Source organism: Galeopterus variegatus, unplaced genomic scaffold (genome assembly GCF_000696425.1).
Source record: "Galeopterus variegatus unplaced genomic scaffold, G_variegatus-3.0.2 Scaffold2007, whole genome shotgun sequence".
Lineage (NCBI taxonomy): Eukaryota > Metazoa > Chordata > Mammalia > Dermoptera > Cynocephalidae > Galeopterus > Galeopterus variegatus.
Genome location: NW_007728118.1, coordinates 57,520 through 75,398, shown reverse-complemented (window position 1 = coordinate 75,398; position 17,879 = coordinate 57,520). Strand labels below are relative to the sequence as shown.

Below are 17,879 nucleotides of genomic sequence, written 5' to 3'. Positions count from 1 at the left end.
TAACATACATGTTTTCTTTAATCCTAAGAAAATTCTCACGAAGAAACATGTCTTTAATTTATAGACATATTAATAGGAATGTCTTCTTAACTTATCACAAATTTTGGTAACAAGCATATTTTAACCTGATCTACAATGAAAAATGCCAGCATGATAATGTCAAAGGAATAAGTGATATATGTATCTCAATAGAAACAAGTTTTTTTACTTAATAAGTGACATATTAATTTCTTTAATAACCTAACCATCTAATTCTAAGATGATACTGCTTATTTACTAGCATCATAATTGATTAGAAGAAATAAAACTGAGGTTCCCGTCACATGCTCACAAAAAGCATTCAAGACAGACCACCTTAGCTAAAAATAATTGTTCCTTGGTATTACTTTTGATATAATTGCTAAATTAAGTATACTGAAGTACAAATCCAGTTTACTGTGATAAACGATAATCCCTAATTTAATAGATGTAAAGAAAAACTTAAGTCTATCATATATTTTTTTTTTTTTTTGTCTTTTTTTTTCGTGTCCGGCAACGGATCGCAACCCTCAGTGTTGCGCCCGTACCGGACCGGGACCGGCAACGGGATCGCAACCCTTGGTGTTGCGCCCGCACCTCGCTCAGCCAGTGAGCGGGAACCGGTCTGTATGTGGGATCCGAACCCTCGGTGGGAGTGCCGCCGCGCTCCCAAGCGGCGCACTGTAGCAGTGCGCCACCGGGCTGGCCCAAGTCTATACCGGACCGGGACCGGCAACGGGATCGCAACCCTTGGTGTTGCGCCCGCACCTCGCTCAGCCAGTGAGCGGGAACCGGTCTGTATGTGGGATCCGAACCCTCGGTGGGAGTGCCGCCGCGCTCCCAAGCGGCGCACTGTAGCAGTGCGCCACCGGGCTGGCCCAAGTCTATCATATTAAATCAAATCTAGATCATGCTGGTATTTGCTGAACTACAAAGCCTGAAATGAATTCAGGGAACGTAAACAATTTTCTCCAAAATAAATCCATGTTTTAAAGGAAAGATAAGTAATTTGAGTTAATAATCTGTTCAAACAACTGTTAGACACCAATAGAAAGGATATTATAGAACATGAATGGTAAAGGATAAAAGAACCTTTCTCCTTTCCTTTACACATACATCCAATCCAATAGCTTCTGTTTATAACTATATACTAGTGTTATTTGATTAATATCTATCTATACCCTGTCTGATTATATGTTTCATGAGATCAAGGACCACATTTGTTTTGATCGCCACTGCATCTCCAGTCCCTGCACTATCTCTAGTTCCTACACTGGTACAGACTAGGCACTCAATAAAAGTCTTAAGAGGCTGAACTGTCAATCCCATTGTTCCTAGGTGAATACACAGTAGTGCCAGGGATTGAAAGAGTGCCCCCAAGGAGCCATAGGTAAGATTTTCTGATATTCAACTTAAAATCACCACAAAAGATATCTGCAGTACCTTCTGTTAACTACATAAGAAGGAGGCGTAATGATGGCTTTTAGCAGACACGTCCTAGAAGAAAACTCATATCTCTTCTGTGTCCTGACCTCACTCAAAGAATTTGATTAAAGTCATTTTTATGATAAATCTTCATGGAAAGGGTATAAGAACTAGAACAAACAAAAACATGCTCTTATATGCTCCTCTCCTATGGCTATTTTTATTGATGGGCAAGTAAGTGAAGCCAAATCTGAGAATTGTGCTTTCAGTAAGAAAGGTTACTCCAACAGATTCAATTTAGGGAAAGGAACTTTCCATAGAGTCCAATCTAGCTGTCAATAATATTATTTTGTTTTGATTTACTTTACATTTTGCTTAGGGATCCACTATCTAAAGAAAGGTACTAGAATTTTCCTTATTGTTTCTAGTCAAGGAGATGCCACACTGAAACTTAGGGCTCCTTTTTCAGCAATCCCTCAGCCTTTTCCATTAATGAGAGAATGCAAGCTTTCTTTGTTCTCATAATATTGTCCTTTACTCAGAAGAGACCTTCAAAATTATTCCACTCATCTTAGAGGTGACTCTGGATGTTATAATCACTGTCAGTATGACATACATGTTATGTTTTTGATAAAGGTGATGGTTTTTCGAAAGCATATTTAATTTTTTAATAAGATAATTCAATGTTTCACCATTTACATTTCTTGGCTCATGGATTCTTTCATAACTAGTACTGTTGTCAACCAAACAGAAGAACTAAGAAGATCAGCAAATACTTTTATTCCTACCACGAGTATCTCTACACCTTATTTTATCAGAGCACTTCTTGCTTTGATAAAATTCTATCCAAATAATGGACTATACTTATGACTATGGTTCCTTGAAGAATGCAACACTGTAAATCCAGCATGCTACATGGAAATAGATTATGCTTAATTTATTCTTAAGAATATTCCACCATATATAAAAATACATCAATAGTGATTATCTTTTAGGGAAAGAGATTAAGATAGGGTAGAGGTGACAGGAGGCTTTTACTTTTCACTTTCTATACAAATTGCTTTTATCATGTGCAAATATTGCCTTTAACTTTTTTTTCAAGTAATATTCCAAGGTTCCACTTTAAGTGCCCCAATTGTGATCACTGGTTTTTATACTCACAGAAAATATTTTACTAAAATGATATGCACTTAAATATTCAAATTCATACGTAGAACCATATATTCTAGACCTTTCAGTCTGTCTGATAGTACATATTTGACTACAGAGGTAAGTTTCTTAATTCTTCTGGTCATAACTTTTACATATTTCTGTCTTTCTGGAATGGCTCCAAAGATCAAGTACCAAACAGAATGGTTTTAACAACTATACAATAAGTATAAAATACTACTTCTGTGGCATTAACCTCTATTAAGTAATAGCACAAATCTCAACTTTCAAATAAACTAATAATGAATTTCAATAACTTACTAAGATCTTAAATCACAAACCAAAACATGGCCTAAAAAAGCAAACAAACAGAAACATTGAGTTGGTTACAATGAAAAGTTGGCTAAGAAAGTCACCTCCAATATTTTACTTATTAAAAAACTAAAAGTATAACTTATTTGTTATAAAAACAATCTACTCAATTTCAAAAACATGTCCTAGACAATGCTTTATTACCTGTGGCTGGGTTGATGCTGGCTGCAATATGAAAGTGGCAAAGTGCATTGGCATGCAGTGGAGTGTTCCTGTGGACAAGATGAGGATCCTGCTGATGAGGCAGATATCCAGTATGTGCCACAAGTGCAAGTGATCTCCTCCGACCTCGACGAAAATGTCTCAGATTTACCTGTGTGAATAAAAACAAAGTAAAACTGATACCTCTACTGTTATAAGTCACATATGTGTAGGTTACATAATGATTGTTCAAAGTACATATACGAAATTTTAGATAATTTTCTATGTAATAAAAATACCTTTCAATATTTTTGTATATTTGAAGAATAAGGTTAGAACTGAAAGTGCATGGCTCTTCTCTTAACCTTCATACAATACTATGCAACGTTTACTTGCTTTATTTTCTTAAAATTAATTTCTTAAGCTTAAAAGTTAAAAAAAAATTTTTTTCCAATGATGCGTCCCTCTCTCTGTCCATAGCTTACCCTCTGTGACCACCAAGCACTGAATAATATTACCATCGTACATTAGGGTATTTCATAATTTACAAAGCATTTTCACAGAGATCATCTTATTTGATCCCATGAGGCAGACAAGTGCAAATATTGATATTCTCCTCTTTCATATGACAAAATAGTTCATATAGAATCCAAGATCACCTAGCTAATAAGAGGCAGAGCTAAAAGTAGAACAAGTCTTCAGATTCATAGTCAAGAACTTCTTACAGCTATTATTATACATAACCATTCTACCTGTTGTTGAATAGCCATACAATATATATTTAATTATATCTGAGCCATTAGACTACTATCCAATTTTGAAAAATTGTTGCCCCATAATCATGCAAAGTATTCACAAGATAAATCATTTTTAAATCATTTCCTGTTTTCAATGTTGAGAAAATAATAAGAATACGTATTACTATTCTATCTTTAGTACAAATATCAGAAATTAACTTTTACTTTCAACACTGATTAGTAAAATAAAAATTCCAAGTTCTGGGGGGGATTCTATAGATAACAAATGGCAGAGCAAAATATGATAAACTACTCTAACCCAAACTCTAAAAAAGAAGAAACAAATTATTTTTAGTCAGATCTTTGCAATATCAGATTTTAATTTATATTACTTCGGTTAAGTGTAATCATACTTTTGTTATCATCAGTTAACCTAAGATTAATTTCATAATTATACAGTAGTTTTGTGCTCTACACAAATCCTTAAGTATATTTTCTGAACCAGATAAAACTGAAAAGTTTCTGAGAATTGCTTTCCTAAGATATAGATTTTTCATAACATTATTTTGCTACAAAAAAAGGCAATATACAAAAGGTTTTTAAACTTGTAGGAAATAACATCTAACAAAAACACTCACTTCCAAAGCATTTTGAAATTTTTCTTTACTGGAAGCATTTCTCTTGAAGTTAGTTGTTAAATTAATTGGTTCAGTCCAAGGGTTGAGGTCACCTCCATATAGCAAACTGTCATTTGGTAAAAATGTCTCTACCCAAAGACGACATACATTATCTTTGCAGCAAGTCAACAGTACATTACAAACAGAAGCCCTAAGGAATAAAAAGATTTTAGAGGCAAAAATACAAATTTCACATAGTATCACATACATTCTACAATGTTTCTATAACTATTTAAAAGCACACAACTAAGGTACCAATGAAGAAAATGTTAATATATAGAAATTTCAACACAGCAAATGCTTGCAACTGCTTTCTTTTTCTGCCTAGTATTTAAGCAAGAAAAAAACCCTACATCTTCTAATAAAATTTCCTGATTTATTCAGTGGATGGTTATTATTTAAATAATTTTAAATGGTTCCTTTTTCTTCCCGTAAGGCATCTGTACACTGGTCACTAACAAACTGCAGTAACTATTTAATATACTTATTCTTTCTTTGCCTAACATATGCCCAAAGCAATAAAATGCAAGAATAAAAATTTTATGATAAAATAAGCCCTAACCACCTCTCCCTCTTAGTTATCCTTGACTTTCAGTTATTTTTCTTCTTGTTACCTCCTCAAAATAAAAGCAAAAATCAATTACATATATATTAGTAAACTCCACAAGCATCAAGAGCTCAAATGCTAAAACCTTACCAAAGACTATCTTCTACCAGTTAACTCAGCAAGTTTAGAAAGAAGAAAAACTTGGGCCGGCCCGGTGGCGCACTGGATAGTGCGCCGCTTGGGAAGCGCGGCGGCGCTCCCGTCCGAGGGTTCGGATCCCACATACAGACCGGCTCCCGCTCACTGGCTGAGCGAGGCGCGGGAGCGACACCGAGGCTTGCGATCCCGTTGCCGGTCCCCGGTCCGGTACGGGGGCAACACTGAGGGTTGCGATCCGTTGCCGGACACGGAAAAAAGAAAAAAGAAAAAAAAAAAAAAAAAAGAAAGAAAGAAGAAAAACTCATAATATCAACAAAAGGCATTTGTTCCAATATACCTATCTGATTAAAAATGAACAATCAGTAGAAGGCTCTATCGGGTAACTCAATGAGTTAAAGAAAAAAGAAATCAGAATATTCTGCAGTAGCTACCTCATTAAACATATCTATCTGATTAAAAAAGAGCAAGTATTCTGATCTCCATTCCTGTCAGGAACCAAAAAAAAAAAAAAAAAGAAAAAAAGAGCAAGTAGCAGAAGAGAAGGGAGAACAGCATGTTTCATCTCGGTTGTGCTCTCTTTCAAGTTCCCTCCTTCATTTTCTCTCCCTTGGACCCCCTCTCCCCTCTTTCTCTGTCTATTCCCCCACCTTCCCCTCCCTTTCTACCCATTCCCTGCTCTCAGCCTCTTCAGGCCAACCTTTCTGCCTGTCTCTTCCTTCTGTCTCTCATTACTCCCTTCCTAATACCCTCTTTTTTTTCCCTTTCCAAGTCCATTGCTTCTCTCTCCTTCTCCCATCCTCATGCCCATTCTTCCCCCTCCATTTTTTCTCTCTTTCTTTTCTCTATCCTTCTCCTAGCCTTCTTTCCTCTCTCAGTTTCTAATATATTCACATATACACGGACTGTGGCAATGAGATTAAAAGTAAGCAAACAGAAAAAGAAGAAAATAGAGTTGACCCTTGAATAAAGTAGGTTAGGGTCACCAACACCCCCCTCCTGCAGGGGAAAATCTGCATATAACTTCAGACTCACCCAAAACTTAACTACTAATAGCCTGATGTTGCCCAGAAGCCTTACTGACAACATAAACAGTTGACTAACATATATTTTATATGTGGATTTTTTCAATAAATATATTCGAAAATATTTTGGAGATTTGCAACAACTTGAAAAAACTTGCAGATGAACCATGTCTTAATAACATTTTCTTTTCTCTAGCTTTCATTATTATAAGAATATAATATATAATACATACACACAAAAATATGTGTTAATCGACCATATTATCAGTAAGGCTTCTGGTCAACAGTACGCTATTGTAGATAAGTTTGGGGAGTGTTGAAAGTTACATGTGAATTCTCCACCGTGAGGAGGTGAGGGTGTCAGCACCCCTAACTTCTGTGTTGCTCAAGGGTCAACTGTATATTTATTGAAAAAAAATCCACATATAAGCAAACCCGTGCAGTTCAAACCCATGCTGTTCAAGGGTCAACTGCACATCAAAAAGCAATATGGAAAGCTCAAAGTTCACACTGCCAATTAGTAACTGGTAGAATGAAAACGCTTATGAAAGAACAGCAGAAGGTAGAGACTAAAGGGCTAAATAGACAGAAATCAGAAAAGTCATAACAACCTAGGCAGGAGCTACAAAGCAAGTGAGAAAGATCACAACTCAGAGGCATGTAGAGGGCTATGACCCTGAAATGCAGGTAGTCCCAGGTGACTTTTCTCAGGATACCTTACAGATAGTCAATGTAAACAAGTGGTCAGTAATATAAGAAGGGTATGGAGGAAATACCCTGATTGGTTTGAGGCATTTCTCTGGTAATACCTCATTTTTTTTTTAATTGGGGTATCTTTTCTTCCCTTCAATGGCATATCATATTGACATAAAGCAAACCCCCACAAAAAAAAAAGGGAAAAAAAAAAAAAAAAAAAAGAACAGGGTCAGCCTTATAGAAAGCAACTATATGATGGGTAAGTGTTCCCAATAGTTGTCCTATCTTGATGTAACAACAGGCAAAGTAGGTTGTGAAACTAGTTATCTGAAATCAACTTTTGGAGGTTCTTGGAAGATGACACCAAACCTCCCAATCTGTCCTACATTCACCAATTTTTAATTAGTAAAGAAGTATACTCTCATTACAAAAATTTCCACATTCTCCTCTTTCAATCCAGCAGTACCTTTACATGGAGTATCAGCCACTTGAGAGAGCACCTTAACTTTACATGAAAAAACAAAGCACCTGGATTGCCCGGTGACCCATAGCCAGAAGTATGCAGGCTAGGGACTATTTAATATTACTCTAATCTTCAAAGGCTTAGAAGTCCTACACCTACAGACTTTAAAGTGAGAAAAGCAATCAGTCACAATGATGAAGCTATCTTAACGTATGGAAAAAAATGACCAATCCACTGACCTAGGCATATATTTGCTCGTTTTACGCCAGGAAAATCCATTTACAGCTCGAGGATGGGCCAGATATACAAAAGAAAAGTCAATTTCTCCTTGGGATTGTTTTTCTGAACTTCTATCTGGAGAGGTAACAGCTGTCCGCCAGTTTTCTACATTATACCATACCTTTATAAGACAGTCATCCTAAGGGAAAAAAACAGAAAAACATCCAGATCAGAATTAAATTAAACATTAAGTCAAATAGCAAGAATAAGATTTTTCTTCCCAATGGCAGAAACTTGGGGATGGGAGGAGGGGTTGGGCACAGAGGAACCCAGAAGAAAATCTCTGATTCCGATAATTATCTATTAGCATTCCTTAATTATGCTTTGAGAATTTCTGTGAGAATGTATATAGTCTGTATTCAAGGAAAATGCTTGCTAATTATCATATACCATGGGAAATGGAGTTATTCAGGAAAGAGTGAAAGACGAGTTTAAGGGCTTCTTTTCCCTTAAGCCAAATATCAAATAAGAAAGCAATAGCAAGAGCAGACTTAGAAAGACTGCTGATTATTGAAAAAAAGGACAATTTCCATGAATTATCATATGACTTTTCAAAGAAAATGTTGATGATGATAATAACCAGTTGATAACTAATACAATATGAGATATTCTACATACAGATTTGTACCTCCTAATTTGGGATACAAGGGAAAAAGCAAGGGAGACTACATGCTGCTTTTTAAGCTATAATTGAATTCCCACCTGTAAAGTCAATCAGAATAAACAGTTGCACCTCCCTACTAAAAAAAAAAAAAACACCTCACTGAGGTTTTAGAGCATCTCACATTCTCAGCTTGTAGAAGGCTTTGAGCCATGAAAACAATAATTTCAGACTATTAGTGGTTCATGAACTGCTCTGTGAACCAATAATTAAAAATAAAATAATGTCAAGGAAATACATTGTTCTGAAATCAACATGTAATAAAATATGCACAGTAAAGAAATAGTTATAAATGTCTTTCTAGAAAGCCTATAAAGTCTTATATTTTACTTATTTATTCTTTTTTTTTTTTTTTGGTGGCTGGCTGGTAACAGGGATCAAACAATGCTGGACCTTCGATGTCTTATATTTTAAATACAGCCTAATTCACATGTGAGCTAAAAGGTAATGTAAGTAGAAGCTATATTTTATTGATTGTATACTACATGCAAGAAACTGTGCTAGTAGCTCTCTCTCTATATATATATAGTCTAAATTAATTCTATGATTAATGACTTATGAGGAGGGTGGTATTATCCCCATTTTATACATGAGAAAAGAAAGGCTCAAAGAAATTAACTAACCTGCTCAAAATGATAAAGCTGCCACCAAGTCTATGCTGTTTTTTTTTTTTGACCGGTAAGGGGATCTTAACCCTTGACTTGGTGTTGTCAGCACCATGCTCACCCAGTGAGCGAAATGGCCATCGCTATATGGGATCCGAACCCGTGGCCTTGGTGTTATCAGCACCACACTCTCCCGAGTGAGCCACAGGCCGGCCCAAGTCTATGCTGTTTTAATGACACCATACTGCCTTTTAATGCCATAATATTTAGCTTATTTTTAATATTAAATATTATTAATAGAAAATAATACCTCCAAGTTAATAAATAAAAGAATAAAGCTGATTAATGTTTTTAAAGTTTCGAAGTAAACTATAAACATACAATTTGGCAATAGCATTTTCACAACTTACCTTCCCAGCAGTGGCAAAAAATTCTCCATCTGGTGAAAATTTCATTAAATGAACTTGGGAAGCAGTTCTGTAAATTAAACACATAAGGAATAGTTTGCAAGGAAAAAATATGAAAAAATGCAATATTCTCAAAATTACACTTCAAATTCTCCATCTGGTGAAAATTTCATTAAATGAACTTGGGAAGCAGTTCTGTAAATTAAACAGATAAGGAATAGTTTGCAAGGAAAAAATATGAAAAAATGCAATATTCTCAAAATTACACTTCAGCAATTGCTTCAAATAATAGAAAATTTTGTGATTAACATAGTTTCACACTTACTTTTAAGTGCACTTCAAAAATGAACAAATTACTATGATAAATTTTATTTTTGGTGGCTGGCCAGAACAGTGATCTGAACCCTTAACCTTGATGCTTAAGATAAATTTTAAATATAAAAATATCTATGCATACAAATCATGCAAAAAATGACCTGTCAAAATCTTTACAGTCTAGAACAAAACAGTAATAGTACTTGTTCCCTTAGAATGTGAAAGAGAATGTTTTCATTTTTTAATCTGGAAATCTAATTTGCAGAGCCATGGATCCCTATGTTCCAACATACATTGTCATGAACAATAAACCAATATTTTGAAATGAATTTTGCCTTAGCGTAGCATTTAGCTAATTAAAGATTATGTGTGGTCTAATAGTAATAGACTTGCAGCAGTCATGGATTCAGACTGCCATCTTCATCTACACACTTGGTACATACTTGCCTTTTCTTCTCAAAGAAACTTTCGTTCATTTATCTTCTGGCTGCCTATATCCACTGATCTCAGGACACCCATCACTATCATTGCTTTCCTTTTCTTTGCCCAGATTCATATTTACATAGACCAATACTAAACTTATTTGCAAGCCAGGCCAAAAAGGAATTCTGTAACATTTCATTTCAATACAACTTTTTCATTTTAAGTGTAATAAATACGTAATGAAAAAATGGACACAGATAGATGAAAAGAAGAAAATGAAATCACCTATAGTTTTACCAATACCACCACATCCTTTTCCAGGCAAAACCACCCATAACATATCAATACATAGACTTCCAGATCTTTTTCTCTGCTCTCCTTCTCTATCTACTTTCTACAGGAGGGTATGGGAGAAGAAGGGTTAGAAACTGAGGTCATATTTACAGTTTGCTTTGTAATCTCATTTACTCATTTAAAAACATGTCATGAACATTTTTGCATATAGATGCAAAAGATGTGTATATGTGTATATGTGTACAGGTGTACAGATCTACATCATTTTTTTTTGCCTTATGGTATTCCACTGAATATATATACAATAATTTAAAATTATTTATTTAATAGTTCACTGCTGCTTCTTAATTCTTGCTGCAACAACAACAAAATGTAGTGCAACAAACATTCCTGCCCACACATTTTTATGCATCTAGTTAATCCCAAGCATTTCCTTAAGACAAATTATTAAAAGTGTCTGGTCTCTATTATTGTGACCTTGTTCCCTGCCATAGTCTTTTCTTAAATCAGTAGCTAGAAAAAGAAGTCCTTCTAAAAGGAAACTGTATCTCAGTACTCCCTTTACTCAAAACCCCCAACAGCTTCCCAAACCATTCACAATAAAAGGTAAAGGCCTCACAATGACCTATAAACTGTCTCCTGACACTGATCATATCTTCATCACTCTTCACCTTGTTCACTTCTTTCCATTCACAAAAGTTAAGCACATACTTAGAGTCTTCGCACTTGACACTCCCTCTGCCTACAATGTTTTCTCCCAAAGGCATACAACCAAGGTCTACTCCCTCATTTCTTTCAAGGTAATCGATCAAATGTCACCTCTATTTTTCTTCTCCTTATCCTACTTACTTTTTCTCTACAGTACTTATCTTCATGTAACATGTGTAACTGGTGTCTTAATGCACCACAAGTAGAATGTGGCCAAAATAACTTTTATACGTCTTGCAGGGAGTGTTATCTTCAGCTGGTCCTAAATAGAAATTTGCAGTTTCTAGTCCCATGGCTTTTCTGCTTGCTTAAATAACAAAATCTCAAATAAATAATTAGTATGTCTATTCCAAGTTACTACTACATACTCTGAACTTAATTTAGCAGTTTCCTCCCCTCTCACAAAACACATTTCAATTTTTCAGTTCATACCATGGAAGCACCTCAATAAACCTGTAGTAAAGGCAATATAACAATTTGCTGTTCCTCCCTCCTCACCCTAAGATGGAAGACTCCAAAGCAAAACCACAGTTCTAAAGAATTATTTATGCATAGTTCTGTTTCTTCTCCACATATTAACCCCTTTTTATACCCACAACATAGCTGAGGGGTGCAAAATATATGGAACCAGCTCCTTTGAAATCTCCTCTGTAAATTCTATATATACAGGATGTCTGCCTTACTCTTACTTTGATACCTCATATGTATCTTATTACAGTTTCATACAAAACTGAGTCTAGAAGAATTCCATTTAACATCCTGTTATGCTGATTTACTGTCTATTTCCCCCTATCTGTTCATTGCAATATTCTAAGCACTTTTATAGCTGACAGGAACACAGTCAGTCAACAAATATTTGTTGAATAAATAAATGAAACCTGGAATTGCTATCTAAAGGGTTTAAAAAAAATTAAGCCTGTTGATTCATACTTCAAAATTGCTCTCTAGAAAGATAATGTCAGTTGCAGTCCCTTATTAACAAAGGTCCAAGAGTACCTGTTTATCCAAACTCTTACTATTAATAGATATTATTCATTCTCTTCTGCTGTAGATTGAATGTCCCCCCAAAACTTATTAAAGCTTGATCCCCACTGTAACAGCACTAAGAGGGTAAGAAATCGAATAATGGTATATAAAAGGTGGGGCATTTAAGAGGTGATTAGACTGTGAGAATAGCTCTCATTTAATAAAGTGATCCATTCATGGAGAAATCAGCACAGTTCTGATGGCATTATCAGGAGAGCAAGTGATAAGGTTAACTCACTCTTGCTTAGCCCATTCTCATCATGTGATACCCTGCATCTCTGTAGAGAGTCACCATCAAAAAGATGGTCCTCCCCAGATGTATTCGCTGGATCTTGGACTTCCCAGCCTCCAAAACTATAATAAATAAATTTCATTTCTTTATAAATTACCCAGTTTCGGGTATTCTGTTATAAGCAACAGAAACAGGGCTAGCTGGTTGGGAAGTATGGTGCTGAAAACACCAAGGTCAAGGGTTCAGATCCCTATACCAGCCAGCCACCAAAAAAAAAAAAAAAAAACCAAACAAACGAATACATCTTCTTTCTGGAAATTCCACATTTCTTGATTTCAAGTGAGGGTAATCAACTCTTAAGAAAATTTTTAAAAGGTATATATAGTACTTACGAATATTATATAATTCATAAGTACTTATTCATAAGTATGATATACACCTTTTAAAAATTCTCTCTTCATTGCTCACTGTTGTTTACTATTGGGTTAATTTCCAATTAATTTTTAAGATCTCTTTTTAAAAAAGGCATTAACCCAAAATTGCACATACTTCCCCTCAAGCTTTTCTTTCCTTGTGGTCTTTTTGCTTTACAGAAATGTTTAACCAATATAATCAATGCTATTAATTTTTCCTTTCCTTTTGATATCATACTTGGAAAGTCATTCCGTAACTCTAAAGCAGCCCTTTCGGCTGTCCAGTTAGCTCAGTTGGTTAGAGCCTGGCCTTACAACACCTAAGTCAAGGGTTTGGATCTCCATACCAGCCAACTCTGAAAAACAAAAATAGGCAGCACATTCTGTTCAATAGCAATATAACATAAACGACAAATGAGACCCAAATATGTAATTTTAAATTCCCTACTAGCCACGTTTTTTAAAAAGTAGAAATAAACAGGTAAAATTAACTATATTTAACCTAATATATAAGAAATACTATCACATCAACATGTAATCAGTTTTTTCCTCCATCTGACATTTGTTGCCAGGTATAAAACAGACTCTAAGTTCATCTTCCCCTCCACAGAGCTAGCTAGTTTGCCCCACTGCAAAATGCTACCATATATATTCAATCTCCATGCATTTTTTTTTTTTTTTTTTTTTTTTTTTTTTTTTTGCTGGCTGGCCAGTATATGGGGATCCAAACCCTAGACCATGGTGTCATCAGCACCGTGCTCTACCAACTGAGCTAACCAGCCAGGCACCATGCATAGTTGAGTCTAATTCTGTACTCTAATATGCCTGTTCCTATAGCAACAACAAAATGTTTGATCAACTGTAGCTTTAGAATTCATTTTACTATACTGTATATCTTCATTCCCCTCTTTCAGAATTTCCCAGATTTTCCCATATTTGTCCTTTCAAGTGAAGTTTAGAACTATGCTCAAAAACAGAAATTCCAATGAGATTTTGACAAGGATTATATTCAAATTATAAATCTAGGAAAATAGACTTTTTCACAACAGGAAGCCTTTCATTCAAAAGTATGAAAGGTGTCTCTGTCTCCTTTTGTACAACTTATTAATTTTCTAAATGATCTTCATATGGGCCTTATATTACACATTTTTTGTTCCTAATTATTTGACACTTAAAAAAAAATGGATATGTAGAACATGGAAAACGCTCAATTCTCTGTGTACAAGGCATGTCACAGACTAAAAATCAATACTTTTTATATTAGTGTGGTTTTACACAAACTAATGTGCATTTATAATACAGTCATCCCTCAGTATCTGTGGGGGATTGGTTCCAGGACTTTCAGTTACCAAAATCTGCTGATGCCCAAGTCCCACAGTTGGACCTCTGTATCCGTGGGTTCCACATCTGTAGATATGTAGGGCCAACTACATAATAAAACTCAGAAAGAACAAGTTTATCATTTAATCCCATAATTAATTGCTTACTTGCAATGCCAAATGCATCTCCAATCCCCAAAGTTAAAATCTGTTTTCTCTGGATTTTCATCTTCAGTTGACTTTTCCAAGTTAGTATTGGTCCAGAGTTGCAAACAGCTACAACCAATTAAAAGACGACTACCTGAAAAAAAAATTATTCACCATTTTTTAGGTATTTAATAGTGAGTTAAATTACATACTCAATAGTTTCATATTATACTATAAAGATAATAAAACTTTTTTTAAAAAGTCAAACAAAAAGATATTTGGGGGGAGGGAGAAGGCGGCTGTACTTTAACTTTATTGAAACAGCTTGGGAAAGAAGGCATTTAATATCTCATTCAACAAACATTTAATGAGCATTTCTTTGTTCTAGGTACTGTGCTAGACACCAGGGATACAACGACAAATAAAGCACTGCCCTTGGGCTGTCCGGTTAGCTCATTTGGTTAGAGCACGCTGTTTATAACACCAACTTTGAGGGTTCTGTTTATAACACCAACATTGAGGGTTGAGATCCCCATACTATAAAGCTGCCAAAAGAAAACAAAAACAAAAAAACACTGTCCTTTTTAATGATAAGTCGCATTCCACTAGAGAGAAAGACATGAAAATATTATGATCCAATGTAAAAGTATTATAAACATGATAGAAATGTGCACAAAGTTTTACAGAAGCCCACAGGAAGAAGTTATATGTACCTACAGTTAAAGTGTAAGGGCAAGTGATAAAATGCAACCTAGTTCTTAGCAGATGAATAAGCAATAGAGGAGACAGGCATTTCAGAAAGAAGACCTAACATTAACAAAGGCATGAAGGCACGTGAGTTCATATACTTTCTCAAGAATGCCTATTAATCTGGTGTGGTTAAGGGATAAAGTACATAGTAAGGTGGGGGTGGGGGGTAGAAAAGGTTGAAAACACTGCCCGGGTGAGATCGTGAAGCTTTTTTCAGGTACATAAGGAGTCAAGACTTTGTTACAAGGTAGTTGGGAGTAAAAGGTTTTTTAAGGTGCGGATGGTTACATAACCGTATCTGTATTTTAGAATAAGTGGTCTTAACTTGGGGAGGAGCAGTCAACAGATGGACTTGAAGACACCCATGAACCTCCCTCCATTGAGATAACATACATAATAGGTGCATTTTTCTAGAGAGATAACCCATAACTTTCATCATACTTCCAAAGACCCTAGCACAAAAAGAAGGTTAAAAATCCTTTTTAGAAAATAACTCTAGAGATAGACAAGATAGGGAAAACATAAGAGCCAGGGAAACCTGGTTAATTAACTATAATAATTCTGATGGTAAAGTCATGAGTATCTGAACAAAATATTAAAGAAGGATTTGAAATCTATTTCACTAAGTAGTATTGTCAAGGCCTGACACCAACTAAGACATGGAGAAAACAAGGGGTTTCAAGGACAGATTCCAACTTTATGGCATGGAAATTGAGTATAAAAGGTTGTAGTAGCATCCACACAAAGAATATAAAAGAGGTCAAGCAATTTTGGTAAAATAGCTGACCCTACGTAAGGCGCTTACATTGGCAATGGAATATGAATTTGCGTCTTTCTGGAATGATCACTTTCTTGTTTCAAAAGGAAAGTTAAGTTTGTGCCAAAAACATAGACTTGAGATCAGAAAATCCTGTCTAAATCCCACATAAACTACTTAATTAGCCATGTGAATTTGAACTAGCTTGGCAACCTCTGAGCCTCACTTTTTTTATCTATAAAATTAGAAGTTTCTATAGAGCTGTTGCAAGGATTAGCTATAATATGTAAAAAGTCTCTAGCACAGTACAGATACTTAGCAGAAGCTCAATAAATAGTAGAACAACTATGTGGAAAGTTTAACAGACAGGAAAAAAAAAGCACAGAAAGTATTAATGAGACAGTCCCATGAAGGATTAAGAATTTAATATGGAATACAAAATAATTAATTCCAGGTATGGAATGGAACAAAAGTAGGTAAGGTAACGTATGGTATATTTATTTGACCACAAAGAACAGAGGTATACATATGAAGCAGGAAAAAAAAAAAAAGTCTAAAACAGAAAATCTTATGATTTAGGAACGATGCAACAGTGGATTTGGAGACAATTTGTATATTTAAATCCTTGATACATTTTGAGTTGATTTTAGTACATGGTGAGAGGTATGGGTCTAGTTTCATTCTCCTGCATATGGATATCTAGTTCTACCAGGACCATTTGCTGAAGAGGCAGTCCCGACCCCACTGAATAGGCTTGGTGTCTTTGTCAAAGACCAGGTGGTCGGAAGTGTGTGGGTTGATTTCTGGATTCTCTATTCTGTTCCATTGATCAATGTGTCTGTTTTTATACCAGTACCATGCTGTTTTGGTTATTATAGCTTTGTAGTATAGTTTAAAGTCAGGTAGTGTTATGCCTCCAGCTTTATTTTTTTTGCTCAGCATTGCTTTGGCTATGCGAGGTCTTTTGTTATTCCATACAAATGTCTGGAGAGTTCTTTCCATTTCTGAGAGAAATGTCATAGGAATTTTGATGGGGATTGCATTAAATTTGTATATTACTTTGGGTAGTATAGTCATTTTCACTATATTGATTCTTCCAATCCAGGAGCATGGGATGTCTTTCCATCTTCTTGTATCCTCTCTAATTTCTCTCAGGAGTGGTTTATAGTTCTCATTAAAGAGATTTTTCACATCCTTAGTTAGTTCAATTCCTAAGTATTTTATTTTTTTGGTGGCTATTGTAAATGGGCAGGCTTTCTTGATTTCTCTTTCTGCTTCTTCACTATTGGTGAATAGAAATGCTACTGATTTTTGTGTGTTGATTTTGTATCCTGCTACTGTGCTGAACTCTTTTATCACCTCTAAGAGTTTTTTAATAGATGATTTGGGCTGTTCGATATATAGGATCATGTCATCTGCAAACAGGGACAGTTTGACTTCATCCTTTCCAATCTGGATGCCCTTTATTTCCTTCTCAATTCTGATTGCTCTGGCTAATACTTCCAAAACTATGTTGAATAGGAGTGGTGAGAGTGGGCATCCTTGTCTGGTTCTCATATATGGCTTTAATTATGTTGAGATACTTTCCGTCTATACCTAACTTATAGAGGGTCTTCATCATGAATGATTGCTGAATTTGATCAAATGCTTTTTCAGCATCAATGGAGATGATTATATGGTCCTCGAGTTTGATTTTATTAATATGGTGTATCACATTTATTGATTTGCATATGCTGAACCACCCTTGCATCACTGGGATGAATCCCACTTGATCGTGGTGAATAATTTTACATATGTGTTGTTGTATTCTGTTTGCTAATATTTTATTGAGGATTTTTGCATCTATATTCATCAAGGATATCGGCCTGTAGTTTTCTTTCTTGGTTATATCTTTACCTGGTTTTGGTATCAGGATGATGTTTGCTTCATAGAATGAGTTTGGGAGTTTTGCGTCTGTTTCAATCTTTTGGAATAGTTTGTAAAGAATCGGTGTCAAGTCCTCTTTAAATGTTTGGTAAAATTCTGCTGTGAATCCATCTGGTACAGGGCTTTTCTTTGTTGGGAGCTTTCTGATTACAGCTTCAATCTCCTTTATTGTTATTGGTCTTTTGAGGTTTTCTACATCTTCATGGCTTAA

The 17,879-nt window shown here is 35.3% G+C and overlaps 1 protein-coding gene across 1 annotated transcript in view; it reads right to left on the bottom strand.

Moving 5' to 3' along the window:
- Window positions 1-17,879, bottom strand: part of DMXL1 (Dmx-like 1) — a 151,266-nt gene that overhangs the window by 104,531 nt on the left and 28,856 nt on the right. Inside the window, exons 6-10 of the mRNA XM_008580049.1 lie at window positions 14,257-14,389; window positions 9,362-9,428; window positions 7,646-7,824; window positions 4,481-4,670; window positions 3,109-3,277 (exon numbers count right to left, since the gene is read on the bottom strand). Of these exons, the coding sequence (XP_008578271.1) occupies window positions 3,109-3,277; window positions 4,481-4,670; window positions 7,646-7,824; window positions 9,362-9,428; window positions 14,257-14,389 (738 nt within the window). The remainder of the gene's footprint in view (window positions 1-3,108; window positions 3,278-4,480; window positions 4,671-7,645; window positions 7,825-9,361; window positions 9,429-14,256; window positions 14,390-17,879) is intronic.